General features: G+C 33.8%; 1 protein-coding gene across 5 annotated transcripts in view; it reads left to right on the top strand.

Annotated features, from left to right (window-relative positions):
- The window catches only part of LOC148940663 (stomatin-like protein 1), a 46,405-nt gene extending 33,522 nt beyond the window's left edge, over nucleotides 1-12,883 (top strand). For all 5 annotated transcript variants that reach the window (XM_089105484.1, XM_089105483.1, XM_089105482.1 and 2 more), the window contains 2 exons: nucleotides 3,229-3,420; nucleotides 8,760-12,883. In XM_089105484.1, coding sequence (XP_088961610.1) covers nucleotides 3,229-3,420; nucleotides 8,760-8,920 — 353 coding nt within the window. In that variant the 3' untranslated portion in view covers nucleotides 8,921-12,883. The remainder of the gene's footprint in view (nucleotides 1-3,228; nucleotides 3,421-8,759) is intronic.
- The last annotated feature ends 2,347 nt before the right edge of the window (nucleotides 12,884-15,230 follow it).

Here is a 15,230-nt window from a genome sequence, read left to right as displayed (position 1 = left end):
CACATATTATTTTTCTTATATTATTCCAACCATCTTCCACATTGTCAAATTTTAAACTATTAAGTTTAGCAGTCAACTGTTCCAGGAAAGATTCTCTCCAATTCTCATCCTGGAGTCTGCCAACATAATAACTTCCCGGGAGGCAGTTACCCTTCCGATATTTCAGTTTTAAATTAACCCTTGACACTACTAGATGGTGATCTTTACTTTTAACATCAATAACAACACTCCTATATACCCTAGTATCTTGTATTGATCCTGCCAGTCTTTGGTTTACTATAACATAATCTATAAGGTTTGCAGTCTTATCATCACGTGAATACCATGTTAACTTATGAGCCATTTTATGACCAAACACAGTATTGGTTATAACTAGATTGTTATACCTACAAAATTGCTAAAGTCTGTATCCATTACTTTTTTCTTTTCCTACACCAAATTTACCTAGGCTGGGATACCATCTATCCCTATTTCTACCAACCTGGTCGTTAAAATCTCCCAGTAATAACATCATATTTCTACCAGGGACCATGTCTATTTGCTCCTGTAACTGTAAGTAAAAATCATCTGAGTCCCTAGTATCTCCGTCAGTCGGTTCTACAGGGGCGTATACTACTATAACTGATACCCTGAACTTTCTAGTCATAAAATGAGCAATTAGTATTCTATTATTAATACCTTCCCAGCCTAAACAAGACTTAGCAGCTGTCACTAGTGCCCGAGTCACGCAGTCTCTCTTCCCCTCTCCATTTATATGGCACTGAATTGTTTGCTGTATAGATAGATAGATAGATATTTATTGCAATAAAAGCCGCTTTGGGCCATGGCAAAAAAATGGAAAATCACACAAAATAATAGCACATGGTTATAATACTCATAGCAAAATATAGTACATAACAAATAACAATGCAAAATTACAAAACAAAACAAAAACATAATAAAGCACATAATACCATTAAACTAACATACATAATTGCACAAAATCTCGCACACATGATAGATATAGATAGCTAGATAAATCTTGAATGATCTAAAGCCACAAGGGCCATGGCTACAAAATATAACCAACAAACAAAAAACAGCTTACAAACATTCAACATTCATTTCCGCACTCCCCCCCCCCCCTCCTTACAAAAATCTCTCTATATGTCATTCCCAGTTTTATATAGTTTCCAATCTTTCTTATTGTCCCATAATCTTCAGATCCCATTATTGAAGCCAACCACTCACTTGTTCCTACATTAACAGAATTTAATTCCTTCCTTAGATCCTATAATTCGCGAATAAGGACCATGAAGTGAAGTAGATCCTCGCCATTTTCTCCACACTTAGGGCATGGGTAAGGACCTTCCATTACCCTTATCCTCCCTAAATATTTCCTCCTTTCTTCAAGTGCTAGAAAATTGCCCCTCCCTGATATATACCACTTAATTTCTTCGCAATTTAAACCCGCTTTAAAATAAATATTATATCCCCAGACCTCCGTCCATTGCCGAGGGACGCCGAGGCTGTGACTTCACAATGTCATTTCTGAATCTACTGATCCTCCAGCACACCCTTTACTAATTTTGCCGCATTTCCCACTTCCAGTCCTATCCCCTTTCCTTCGCTCAATACTCCTGATAACTCACAACTATTTAAAATTGATCTCACCTATTTATCTCATTTATATATAATTTATCGTATATATTATATATTATTATATATAATGTATCGTATTTAATGTATATATTATTCATGTATGTATAATTTATCCTTCGTTTCTCGCGTATTGTAGTTTTCTTTTTACTCAAGTTTTCGCTCATAAGGTCTTTAAGATATGGTCATGCCCTGAATCAAAAGTCGTCTGCAGCGTAGTTTTAAGGATACGAGCGTTTTTCCGCGAGGTAGCTATTTGGGACCGGTTCTCTTCTTTGTTTATATAAACAAGCTTCAGCGACTAAGGAGGCATCAAGAAAGAGGTTATTCTGTCACATTGAGCTAAATTACCCAGTTTTTTTTCCCAAGTAGATCTACCACAAACTTAGGCTAGTATAATCCGAAGGAAAACTGGACAATGATGATTTTATGTTTATCAATCTGCAAAAACCCAAAAGAATGACTAAGGTTTTGTGTGATGGTTCATCCTATACTTGTTACGTCCAAGGTAAGGAGATCATACTTGTTGATATAATTGATTGTTTTGGTCACCTGTTTGAGAAGCTTATTAAATTTGAGAAACATGTCCAGATTGCTGCTAGGCCGTAGCTAGTAAACCGCGTTTATTAAACGTACGGTTAAGTTTTTTTTAGCGGGGGGGGGGATAAATTAGTAAATTAAAAGAAACTCATACGCCAAGTCCAACTAATAATTTAATTTTAATAATAATTAAGCACATATCTAGGAATACCACTGTAACAAAGAGGAGAGTTGTATCTGCTGAATCGAGAGGGGGGAATAGCTCGTAATTTGATTTTAAGTGCAGAAAATACTACAACTTCTTGTGTTGTGGCAATAACTGTAAGTATCTTTCTTTTTTGTCATTACCGAGTCCTTGTCCAAAGTCGAAAAATTTGAAAAAAGTCTTTTCTAGGAATGTCGTGGTTAATATTTAAAAATTGTAAGCTAATTACATATTAGTTAAAATTTTGACATTGTACTTAATTTTGGTGAAACGTCGTAAGACAAATAGGAAAAAAAAAATATAATTAAATAACCGAGAAAACGAGGGAAATAACAGCCAGTGGATAGAAAAGAAGCGAAAAGGACAAAAGCAGATATTTCGGTAACCTTTTAAAGTAAACTAAAACAGAGCATAGGAGACGCTCATGTGTAACTAGTGTTGTCTTAGAATGTATATCGGTGAAATGTAGTTAATACGTAAAAAAACCGATGTCAGTGTGTGAAATGTAAAATGTGTAAAAGCTTAAAAAATAAAGAATATAGTAAAAGAAAGTTAATTACAAGTTAAATTACAATTTCAAGGTAATCCCGTAAATTGGTATAAAATTTAAAGTAACAAGAAGGATATCAAAATGAAAACTCTTTTTGCACCCTAGACTCACGTTAAGTCTTCATGCAAATTCTCCAAGATTTTTCTTTTGGCCACATTTTCTTTTGGCCACATTTTTCTTTTGGCCACATTTTCGGCATGTTGAATCGTTATGCCAATAACTATCAGTATATTCTTTTTTTGTCCCGAGTCCGTGTCCGAAAGGTCTTTTTTGAAGACTGAGTGTTCTATTTCAGGGGCTGGTCCCTCCATTGCTTGTACTTCAGAAACATCTGGTAAGATTAGATCTCATATTGATGAACTACTCAGTAACGCTGCTAATATTGAAAAATTGCAGCAGGGTGGAGTTGGAGGTATCCTTCGGATTGATATTTCTTCACCAGATGGCACCATTGAAACTGTATTTGTTGACCTAAGAGGAAAGACTTGTGAGTTTCTTTTTTTATAGGAGTCACTGGAAAGAAAAGAATTGGGAACGCCTAAATTGAAACAGTTTTACCGAAGATAGTTTTCTCTATCTTTTTGAATCAAGTGGCGCAGTTTTTAATTCTAAAGATTGATTTAGTAGATAACGGAATTTGGGTTTTCTAATATCCTGAAATTATGTTTGTATATTAGCGTAACATCATTAATACGCTGTGTTTATATTGACATAAACATACATACTTTTTTATTTTGGTGTCTGTACAAACGTATATGACACAGGCATTAATTGTATATTATTTCTATTAATACTTAAATTATGACCCTGCGCAGGTACCATTTGAATCGGTTAATTCTTCCTAATATGGTAATTTTAACAAGTCCTAATATTGTCTAATAAGCTTGAAGTGGGAACATCTCTGGGTATGGATCCCCAAAATACCATGATTTTTATGTATATATTCCCTAAATATTGACATTGTTCATCTTTTCCCCCTATTTTGTTGAATTAGCACCCTCTTCCTCTTCTTAAAACAATGTCGAATAAATTACTCGATGCTTCGTTGATGTACAGAACCTTGCCCTCTGGCTGTGTATTGGTATTGTTCACTTATTAAGCTGTCGATTTTCTTCTAATTTATCTTTAGGAATAAGTTATATTTGTACACATCTTTGTGTATTCCGGTTATATTCCTTTTTATTTTAGATTCAAGAGCCAAATAATCTGCATTGTTAAAATTTTTAATATTGTACAACATCTTAAAATTGAAGTTCCCAGCGTTTAGATGTTCTTGGGTACGTAGGAATAAAAAGGCTTTTATAAAGCTTTATTTAAATGTTAATGATGTGTCATTAGCAATTTTACCTGGAATTAAAAAAAAAAAAATACCAAGTTAGCCACCGTCTTTACAGGTTTCCGAGTATGCTTCTTACAATATCAAATTGAAATTACCTGTTTACTTAGGACTTACTGAGAACTTTATACAATATCTTCCCCCTTTCCTAAACGAAATGGCCTCCAAAATGTCGAAAATAGAATTATATTCATTCGCTGGGGAAACTCAGAAAACTCAGTCTGTAATTTTTTCCGAAAAAAAAAGAATCTATATTCTCCGCTTTCTCATCTTTCAGTCACTGGTTCATGTTAACTATTTATCATAATAGAGATATTTTAATTATGGTAAGTGTATTTAAATGGAACTATACACAGGAAACAAACCTTGGAGACACTACTTTGCTAAGGGCCACGACATGCGAATTAGTGTATTACACCGTGCCTGTTTTTATTCATTGAAATTTTGCGAAAGTTCTTAAGCATTATGAGACTTATTTGCTAAAGCCTAATGGTTGAAAGTATGGTAAAGCCTAATGGTTGTAAGACCTTACTTTGACTAAGGGAGGTTTTATTGACTCCTTAACTGAGTCCACGCACTAATTTGTGAATGGCGATTTTGTATCCAATTGGTGCGTAGTAATTTAGCCAATGTAGTAATATTATCATGTGATGATAGAAGACGTCGTCAACCTTTGAAAACCTTTTTTTTTCAAATCACCTTTCACATACATAGAAATCTGTGAGTGAACAGCAAATTCAGTTTTATTTTTTGCTCACAAACCAATCACCCTTAACTATTCCTATTTTTTTTCCGACTGCCAAGAAGCTCTAAACTTATATGAATCTGTATTGGTGTGTAAAACAAAAATAGAACAAAAAGAAAAATCAACGACAAACAAACAAGATACAATACCAAACAAATAGCCGAGAAACTGGCAGGAGGCTCTTACAACTTTTACCATATAGGCCACGAAAGGCTGAAAAAGAGGGGGACATAATGGCACAACTAAGTCATCATGTGATGATAGAAGACTTGCGCAGAGAACCACATATACGGGGTATGAATGGAAGGCAGCAAGCGAAAAACAGGACATAATGAAGATGTTCGTGTAGAAACCATAAGAAGCGCAACTTTCAAGTTTATCTAGACCATAAATAGTAAAGAAAATGATAATATAGAATTAGGTAATAATGGGTAACAGAATTTCCAAGACTGACTCTGATTACATTTCACGGTTCCTTTTTTGATGCGTTTAGTGATTCAGTTTAGGAGGCGTGTTGAGTTTTAAAGGGGTGGGAAAGGGATGAATTTTTTTATCGGGTTCTTAACTTACGATTTTAACTGATAATTGGAGCCTTCGGGATCAAGATCATCAGTTGGAAGGGGGTATGATAGGTTCTACTATTTTTGTTCAATAGTATCAAAATTTACAAGACCAGGTACTCTTGGGAAATTTAAACAGCTGTTACCAAGTAACGGGGGGAGGAGGAGCTTGTAGAAGGAAGGAGGATGATAGCTTATATAAGCTGGGAGCTTCATGGCAGTCAAAAAAGAGCTGGAACGGTAAGGCTTGGTGGGTTTGTGAGGAAAGGATGAAGCTAAATTTGTTATTCACTCACAGGTTTATATGTATGTAAAAGATGATTTGAAAAAAGGTTTTTAAATTAGTCGACGAGGATTATCGCTTGACCGTTTATTTTTTAATTCTCTAATTGACATGAATTTTAGAAGAAGACAAATATTTTCCACTGAAATATTGATGAAAAAGATGAAGAGGAGGAGATTATAAAAATGATTCTTATAGCACCAAATAGTAGGAAAATATATGAAAATATTTACAAGACTTGACTCAGGATTTTTTGGGAAATTGTAAGCCCTTATTAGATGAGCAATCATTCTCATCACTTCTAATAGTTTTATTAATATTGAGTTGTTTTGGTCTATTATTTTCCTTGTTAGCACAGGAATCATTATCCTGATTTGAAAGGTAACTTTTTGAACGGCCTGGTACATTCCAGGTAGCGCATTAACATTTACTTGATCCACATACCTCAAAGGACGTGCTTTATAGTCGGATCTCCTCGTCAGGTGTCAGAAGTTGATCGTGTATAAAATGAAAAATCTAGGGTGATATATCAGTAGGAGGAGTGTCAGCTACATTAGAATCGCTGAGCGGGTATAGAAAAGAAATAGATGAAAGTCTTGTTTTAAGATCTCCATTTCAATGCCCTGAGGGTTATCACTTTTGGCAATAGGGCGAATTGTTAATAAACGTAGACAAACATTTTAATAAACATAAATAACCAATAACCAAACAGAATCTTACTTCACATAATTAGTAAGTTTCTGTAAAACCTTGCTGATCGCGCGAGATAAAACAACAAGAAATGGTAGAAATGTCTCTACTTCTAATTCATTGCCCTTAAATGTACAAATATGAATAGAAATTAAAAAAAAAGGATTTTTCAGTGTTTTAATTTTTAAGTTTTCAGTCATTTAGTTTGAATTATAAGTGTTAAGTTATAATTGTAGCATTAAGAATAGGAATTTAACTCTTATTAGAAAATCCTAGAGAAATTAGAACAATGTTTTTCCAAGTTTGAGCAATGTTATATTATGAAAATGCTTTTATCTATGTTTTCTCCCTAGAATTGTGTTTATTGAACTACCAGATGAGTTTTTGGGGATACCCCTCCTTGGGAAACCATTCCAAATAGAGGTGAAGCGTTTTATTAAGCTTTGATTCAAGTTCTCCGTGTGGGTTTTCGCCCCTCGTCTGTACCGTGTACCATCTGTACCGTGTTTCTGCGTCTTTGCCGTAAAAATACGTTTTCTCCTTGGGGAATGTCATTTTTGAGAAAGTACGGACTTGGGGCCAAGTGATATGTTTCGTCCGAAAGTTACCTTGTTTGTTTTTAAGTTATATTATTAAGTATTTATGGTGACTTTGCCAAGGTATTTGACCATTTTCTATTTTTAGCAGATATACATACCAAAAATATGATTTGGATATATTTAGATATTGAAAATTTTTTCATTTGGCTTAAATACAATAGTGATTTACTCATTTACATCCCTCCAATTCGCTGAGTATATAAAACACATAAATGAAATTGTAAAAACGCTTCAAGAAATGAAATAAAGCAACGATGTTGAATAGGGTTAAAAACATAACTGAATCAAACATTACTTAAATTCTGGAGAAAAGGTAAAAGTTTATGTATAGAGAAGTTATTTTCAGACCTATGGTAAAAATTATCTACCTTAATCGTAGGTAATTTCAACGGCTCTTCAATTTAAATATCAAAGCTAGTTCAGTGTTACTAAAACAAATTGGAAAACCAAGTAAAAATTTACAATATTTGAAATAGCAAAAATGAATTGAAGAAAAATCGCAGATTCGTAACCATTGATGGGAAAATGTTGGCATTTTTTATTACTAATAGAAAGGCGTCATTTTTAAGCTTACTAGAAATGGAAATAAATTCTTAATTAGACTAGCTTTAGCCTGACTCAATGAAGTAAAATCATCAGCATATGCAATAAAAGACACATCCCGTCCCCAAGAGATAAGGGTTGTAGATAGTGAACGAAGTCAATCCTCCAAACATATATTCAAAATATAAGGGGATATAACTCCACCGGGTCTAACTCCACGACCAACTGCAATTAGTAAAATAATTAGAAAAATAATCAGTAGGGAGTGCAGCAATTTTTATCAGCCCCCAATGCCAGGATCTAAGAACTCTAACCACAGAAAGGGGAATCCCACCACTGATAAGAGCTAAAAGAGCGGGAGGGGATGCAAAATATTGTCAAATAATTTTATTATATACATTAAAAGTGTATAAAGCGGCCAGTGGACCTTGACTTATTAATAATCGCATCAAATATTGCATCGGCATGGTCACAGCCAATTCCTTTTTTGAAGTCTACTCGATTAAGCCCAACATTCACGCATTCAGAAAGATCCTTTATATACAATTCAAGAAGCTTATCAATTATACAACCCTCCGTTATTGCTCTAAGAATTACAAGATCGGAGATATCTTTTACCGGATTTTGGGATAGGAATTCCCACCCCAGCCCTAAAAGATGAAGGAAGTTTACCTGACTTGAAGATAAGATTAAAAAGTTTAAAAGAAGAAAAGAAGTCTGATCAATGTTTACACGATTTCAGAGGATCCAATCATGGCCTTGACAAGATTGTGGTTTTAAATTATGACAGGCACCCAATAATGAATGAAACGAAATAGAAAAATCACCGGAATTGAAAAATTTATTTAAAACTTGATCAACATTCAAAATTTAAAGGTTAATAGAATACTAGGCAATAGAAGTAATTAATTGTCATAAAGCTCTTTTTTTTGTTTCCACTATTTGGAAAAAAATTGTAGCCCCCCTCCCCCCATCTGCTGGAAAAGTTTAATGGTGCTTCTGTCTGTAACACTTTTGAAATGGCAGTGCAAATTTCATTACTTCTTTTTTATTATTTGTTTCTTTTCTAGTGCCAATGGCAGAGGAATACAATGTTCAATTAAAATGCAGTGAAGAAACAGCTTTAGGTCTCCTGTCTAAGACCCTTTCACCAACGACCGCCATTTTAACGAATCAAATTCAAGCAAGTGGTGATGTTGATCTCCTTAAAAAATTCATAGAGTTCCTTTGAATTGCTACCTCTATTCTGCACAGGAGGAATATAAGCATTTTGAATGCGTTCATATTAAAAAAAAATCTATTTGGTAAAAACAGATATCCACACATAAATTTGGGTATATGTTTTATGATATGCTTCAAAAATTGAATGTTACCCGAAATTGGAGATAAAGGGAACATAATCTAAACCAACTTTTTATGCTCTTTTCATCCGTATAAATTGAATTTAATATTCCAAGCGAATTCAAAATTATTCCATTTTATGGCGCATGTCTCCTTTTTCCTATAGATAATTGCTATCCCCTTCTGTCAAAATTATCTTGAGCGAATTCAAATTAATTCATTTTCGGTGTATTTCTCCTTTTTCCTCGGCAAAATATAAGGTAAATATCATTATAGCTTCATAAGAAGCTATCAAAACTTGTTTTGGAGCTATCAAAACAAACGCCTTCAAAACTGGCATATGTCTTTTTTTCTATCTTCGTAACGGTACAAGATAGAACAATTCTGACTGTACCATTCGATTTCTCGTGCTGAGTTTACCCACGATACATACAGAACTCATTTTCGACCAAAATGGCATGTGTCGCACAACTAATTATCACAGCCCATCTGTATTGATAGAATCGCATTTGAAATGCTTTTATACCTCCTTTTGGTTATTATTGTTGATGAAAATTTAATTATTTGTAACCTCTCGAGCTTGTATCTAAATTTAGCGGTAGATAATTTAGAAGTGCTTTTTCTCTTCCGCTATTTGTGTAATTTTAATGTAAAGCTTGCTCACCCTTGACAAATATTGGAACATTTAAACTCAACAGCATTGCTAAATAGCATGATTGGGTAAACAATGCAAAATAATGCTCGTTCGGTGTTGCTTTGATTCAAAGTAAAGTGAATGATGTTCGAAGTATGTTAAAGCTAAGTTGAACATTTTTTATTTTACTGTAGAATATTATTTTTTGCTATTTCCAAATATTCATACAAATATATAGAACTTAAAGTGAGAATGTATTAAAACATTAAAAGGCTATAAATGTTAAGACTTGTTTTATGTTTCTTTTAAAACACCTAAATCTGTATGACATCTATTGTGTTAATATATATATATATATATTCTTATAGATGTCGCTGAATCTTCCTTGAAGAAAAACGCTATTCGATTTACCAGTATTTTCTGTTTCTTATGTATTTAGTGACTTAGAATTTTCATATTTGTATTTGTCATTGGAGTCGCAGTCCTTCCCCTTTATTTCGCTACCTTTAAATTTTGGGAAAGTTTTAACCAGCTTTATGCCTAGTTTTTTCAAAATTTGTTAAATTTTCTTGTTATGTTAGTACCTGAAGTCGATATTTTACCTTTTTTTCCAACTTTCCTTTTATATCCAGCAAAATTAAATACTCTTGATTCGTCATATGCTTTGGTTGATTCTTTCTTCCCATTGGGTTTTCTTTTTTGTTCTTATACCTTCTTTTCTTTTTCTGATATAATTATGGAAGATTTCTGGTTCAAATTTAGCAAACGTTAATCCTATTCATCATTCAGGGACTTGTATTTGAAACGCTCGTCTACTTCTTCGAAAATAGACCAATTACAAAGCACTGCCGTATCATTTACGCCTCCCTAATAACATTGAAAGCTTTTACTCTGATGCACAAAATTTCAGGAAAAGGGAAATTTTTCTCTCGCCTGCGTTGAAGTTCGGTTTAGCGTCTGCGTTTAGAAGGCTTTTAATGTATAAATATTACAATTTTAACCTATATAACCTTTTGTTAATATTAATATATTTATTTCTCGAAAAATAATATGTTATTAAAAATGAACCGAACTGAAGTTTAAGAAAGCCAACATAAATTTCAATATAAACCATTACTGTTGTGTATTTATGACATTCTACTATAAGATGCCGTTGTGTTTCGACCTATTTGGAAAAAACTACCAAAAAAATCTAAAAGAAAGCTGGAGGCAGGGCCTTCTAACCCGATTTCTAAGTTTTACTGTATATATTTGAGAAAATTGCGAACTTCTGATCCCCCCAATGGTATTAATTTGAAGTCAGAATTCATGTTTAACCTTCTATGAGATAAAATGTACTTTGAAATACGGGTTTGATATATTAAAAAGAAATGTATTCTAGTCCCTAAAATCCAGTCACATTGTTTAATAGGCTACTAGGTGAACAATATTATCCTTGCAGTGTCATCGTACTTTCGTTACGTAAGTCTGTAATTAGACAAATGTCATTAAAGTTACATTTAAGCGTTATTTGGATTTATTTACCATTTGAAATATTATATAAACAAAAATTGATTGGTATTATCGACAACTGTTACGCCCCATCATTTGTCACATGTCTGTTTTTTAAGTTAATAAAAAGAATGTTTTCGCTGCTTTCAAAGCCAGTTGACACTCCGTCTACAGCCGGTTGCAAAATAAAACATAATTTGTTCAACTGTCAATAGACAACTGAACATGTTTGGTCACTAGGTATAAAGAAAACTTGATTTTTTTGCATTTAATTTAGCGAAAAATGCAACTTTTTCTTCAAAGTTAATCGTTAAAAATTGCAACTGTCTTTTCCTCCTCATTCGAACTTGGCGTGTGTAAGTGGTCTGCCCAATTAATTACAATATGTATCGTTTATCTGTCAACGGTTGCTGTAACCAGTTTATTGTCGCATGTATTGTCGTATCATAAAAATTTGCCTAGTTTAGATATTGCATACTTGATCTTATGAGCAATTAGAATCCTTATCAAGTTCTTTCACCTATACGTTTATTGTTCTGTATTTAATTTATTCCGTATGGCTGAGCGTGAAAGACGTGAACCACTAGCCTAATTTCTGGGTAGTCAGTATTTAAGCAAAGTCATCCATAATATCTTATTGAGAGATGTGTTTTATTCTGCCAGTTAGTTTAATACCGTTCTAAGTGAGGCATCGCTTTTCCACTAAGTAATTAGGCCAATTGCCTATACTGCCGTCTTAATTCTGAAAAGAATGTTTCAAGAAACCATCAGTAATGTGTATTTTGACGAATGACACATTGAATATTATTTAGCTCATGATCTTCAATTGTTTGCAAATGAGGCATATCTCTCTATTCAGGAATAAGGTTGGCTTTCTACTCAGGAGTAAGGTTAAGATTTTCTTTTATGCTAGGTATTATCAGAGCCGCCAAGGTGCAGAGACTCGGTGCCGGGGGTAAATTTCGTAGTCAATCCTCTTTTTTGCTTTTAGCAATGCGGTACTGATATAAATCAATATGATCTGGGTAATGGGAGCAAAAAACTTCGTGCAAAATTCCCTTGGTAAATTTTCTTAAAGGTTGAGCAAATAATACAAAATTTAAAAAATTCAAGGCTATTATCAAACAAAAAGATGTTATGATCATATACAAAAAGGCACTTTCCCATTATCCGGGCCTCTCTAAAAAGTCAAGTTTGGTTAATGCTAATGAAATAAAATGAAATAGGATGAATATATAACAGTTTATAAACAAATTTGAGCTATATATTTGCACACCAGGGGTGGGGGGGGGGGGGTAAAGCATTGCATATATTAAATACGTAACCTAACCTAGGTAACTCCCCCCCCCTAAACCCCAAAAACCACAGTTTAATATCGTATTCGCAATAAAAACCTTGGTATCATTGCCTAGTCTATAGTGATTAACCCGAAAGGCCCGGATAATGGGATTGTACCTACAAAAATAATAAGTTTGTAACATAAATTCGCATAGTTAAAAGAATTATAGCCTGGCCTCTTTTTGGGTTGGGGCACGATGACTTAACCTTGCTCTTGGCACTTGACTGTCAGGTCTATCCTAATATAGTGGTTAGGTGTTGTTGTACAGTGAATTTATTGATTATTTTTTGAGATTGCAAAGCTACAGGCTGTTACTAATGTTTATTGATAACAATCTTATCTTTTGTGCACAAATTGTTCAAAACTAGGCAATAAAACGAAAAAAAAGTTATATGACTTTAGACTCTTTGTTTTAGGTAAAAGTCGCTTAGAAGAAACGTTCGAATTTTTTATTATTATTCCATATCGCACCTTACATAAGCTACTTGAAACAACACAGTAAATAATGCATTGGTTAGACTCTGCAATTCAAGTGGAAAACAGATATCTCCCGATTGGCAAATTCTTAATTTTAACCAAACACTCAAGTAATCGCGTATGGCTATTGTCTTGGCCTCTATCGAGTATTAGGCTGCTTTGAAATTTTGCGGAAACAAGATGTTGCCATGATAAAAGTTTTTAAGTATTGTAACCAAAATCATGTAATTTTTCATACTTGTAAGTGGTATAACGGGCTCAAATCGGGCAACGTTTCCTTTGGCACGATATTTGGTTGACCTCATTTTAAAACTGAGAAAACTTCCATGAGAAAATATAAAGTAAAAAAGCCTTTGCTGACAACTATAATATTTTGTTATGGGCACATACTCGCCAGCAAGGGCACATCCAGGATTTTTGTTTGGGACGGAGGGGAGGGGGGATTACAATAAAAACTTAAAAAACGTATCACAAGTTTGTTTATATGCATTTTTGTTACGTTTTTTCGAGTCGGACAGCGAAATTCGGGGGGGGGGGAATCCCGTAAACCCCTTTTCCTAGATACGACCATGCTGCCAAGTCCCATTATAGAATCTCATAATTTGTGTCTAAAATCAACAGGGCATTTTGCAAGAAGAAATATTCTGACATCGACTGGTAGACTCTCATATAGCTCTTGTACTATTCCAAGTATGCATTTTTGTTACGTTTTTTCGATTCGGACAAAAAAAATCGGGGGGGGGAATCCCGTAAACCCCCTTTCCTAGATACGAGACCATGCTCACAAGTCCCATTATAGAATCTCAGAATTTGTGTCTAAAATCAACAGGGCCTTTTGCAAGAAGAAATATCCCGACATCGACTGGTAGACTCTCTCACATAGCCTTTGTACTATTCGAAGTAGAAAAGCTTGGTAAAATATATCTCGACGTTGAAAACAATACAGGAGATTTCATTAGCTAAGAATCTAAAATGTGTGATTCTGCTAGAGCTATCTCTGCTCAATCTGAAATTACAAGCAATCAGAAATTAGTACAAAAACCACAATTTCCCCCAATATTTTGTATATACTATTTTGTTGCTACAATCAGCCTACAAAATCATATAAATAACGTTTAAATAAGGATCTTGCAAACTCTATTTTGTTTGACGCGAAGTTCTACGAAGTTCGAAGTTTGAGTTCTACGCGAAGTTTACGTTGGATAGGACAACACCTAAAATGGTAGTTCATAAGGCCGAGAAAAAATTTTGTTAACAAGTAAATTAATTAACCAACCACTATCGGAAACCAACTTTTGATTTCCAATCTAAATTAAATCAACTCAAGTTTCCCGTATCTCGGATTTTTAGTCGGGTTCATGTCTATGTGATCGATATATGACTAATGACTTAGTCGCTCGTTAACGAGATAATTATGTTGTTATAGTTCGTTAAAAAGTTATTTGGGTCTACATTTGGTCTCTAATCAGCAATAAACAATGTTTTTCTCATATACTTCCAGTTGAGATCGCCTTGTAGGGGATCCGAGACGAGATTAGGTTTTGTTAACTCACTTCGCTTGTTAGCTTCATTTAACCCATTCTAATTTTTTTTATATTAAAAAAAGGTTACTGGATTTCCGATGTAGGAACACAGGAAATAACTAAAATTAGGTATGATAGTGACAAGTATCAACTAGATGAAAGGATAGAATTATGTCAGAGAGTTAACCGTAAGATTCCTGAATTTATAAGAGGAAAAGCAAGTTAACTCAATCTATCTCCAGTCTCGTTCAAGACCTTTTCTCATCTCTGGCATATATAAATTTGTTTTAGTTCCGTAATTAAAAACCATTGAATTTTCGCATTTAGTGAAACTCCAATATCACAGTTCGTGGTAACGAACTGAAAGGAGCGAAGCGGCTCAATAATAACAGAAATTATAACAACTGAATTTTTTTATATAAAATGTCAAAAAAGATATTTTTTTTATAAAAGATATATCAAAAGAATCGTCTTATTATGCTGGTTCCATATATGTAGTTTTTATTAAGTTTAGTGTTACTTATAAAAAGCTACGGGAATTAGAAAATTTTCGTGATCTTCAAAAAAGAGGGCAAACACCCCCTAAACGACAAGCAATCTTACCGAAAATCGCACCCTCAGATTCAGCGTATCCATGAATCCTAATGTAACAGTTTCAATCTCCCATCTTCAAAAATGTGGAATTTTGTATTTTCTGCCAGAAGAAAGATCCCGGATGCGTGTATTTCTTTGTTTT

This window comes from Artemia sp. Qi Xiang Cuo, chromosome 19, assembly GCF_049724085.1.
Source record: "Artemia sp. Qi Xiang Cuo chromosome 19, ASM4972408v1, whole genome shotgun sequence".
Classification (NCBI taxonomy): Eukaryota; Metazoa; Arthropoda; class Branchiopoda; order Anostraca; family Artemiidae; genus Artemia; species Artemia sp. Qi Xiang Cuo.
The sequence above is the reverse complement of the archived record's forward strand: the minus strand, read 5'-3'. Positions and strand labels throughout refer to the sequence as shown.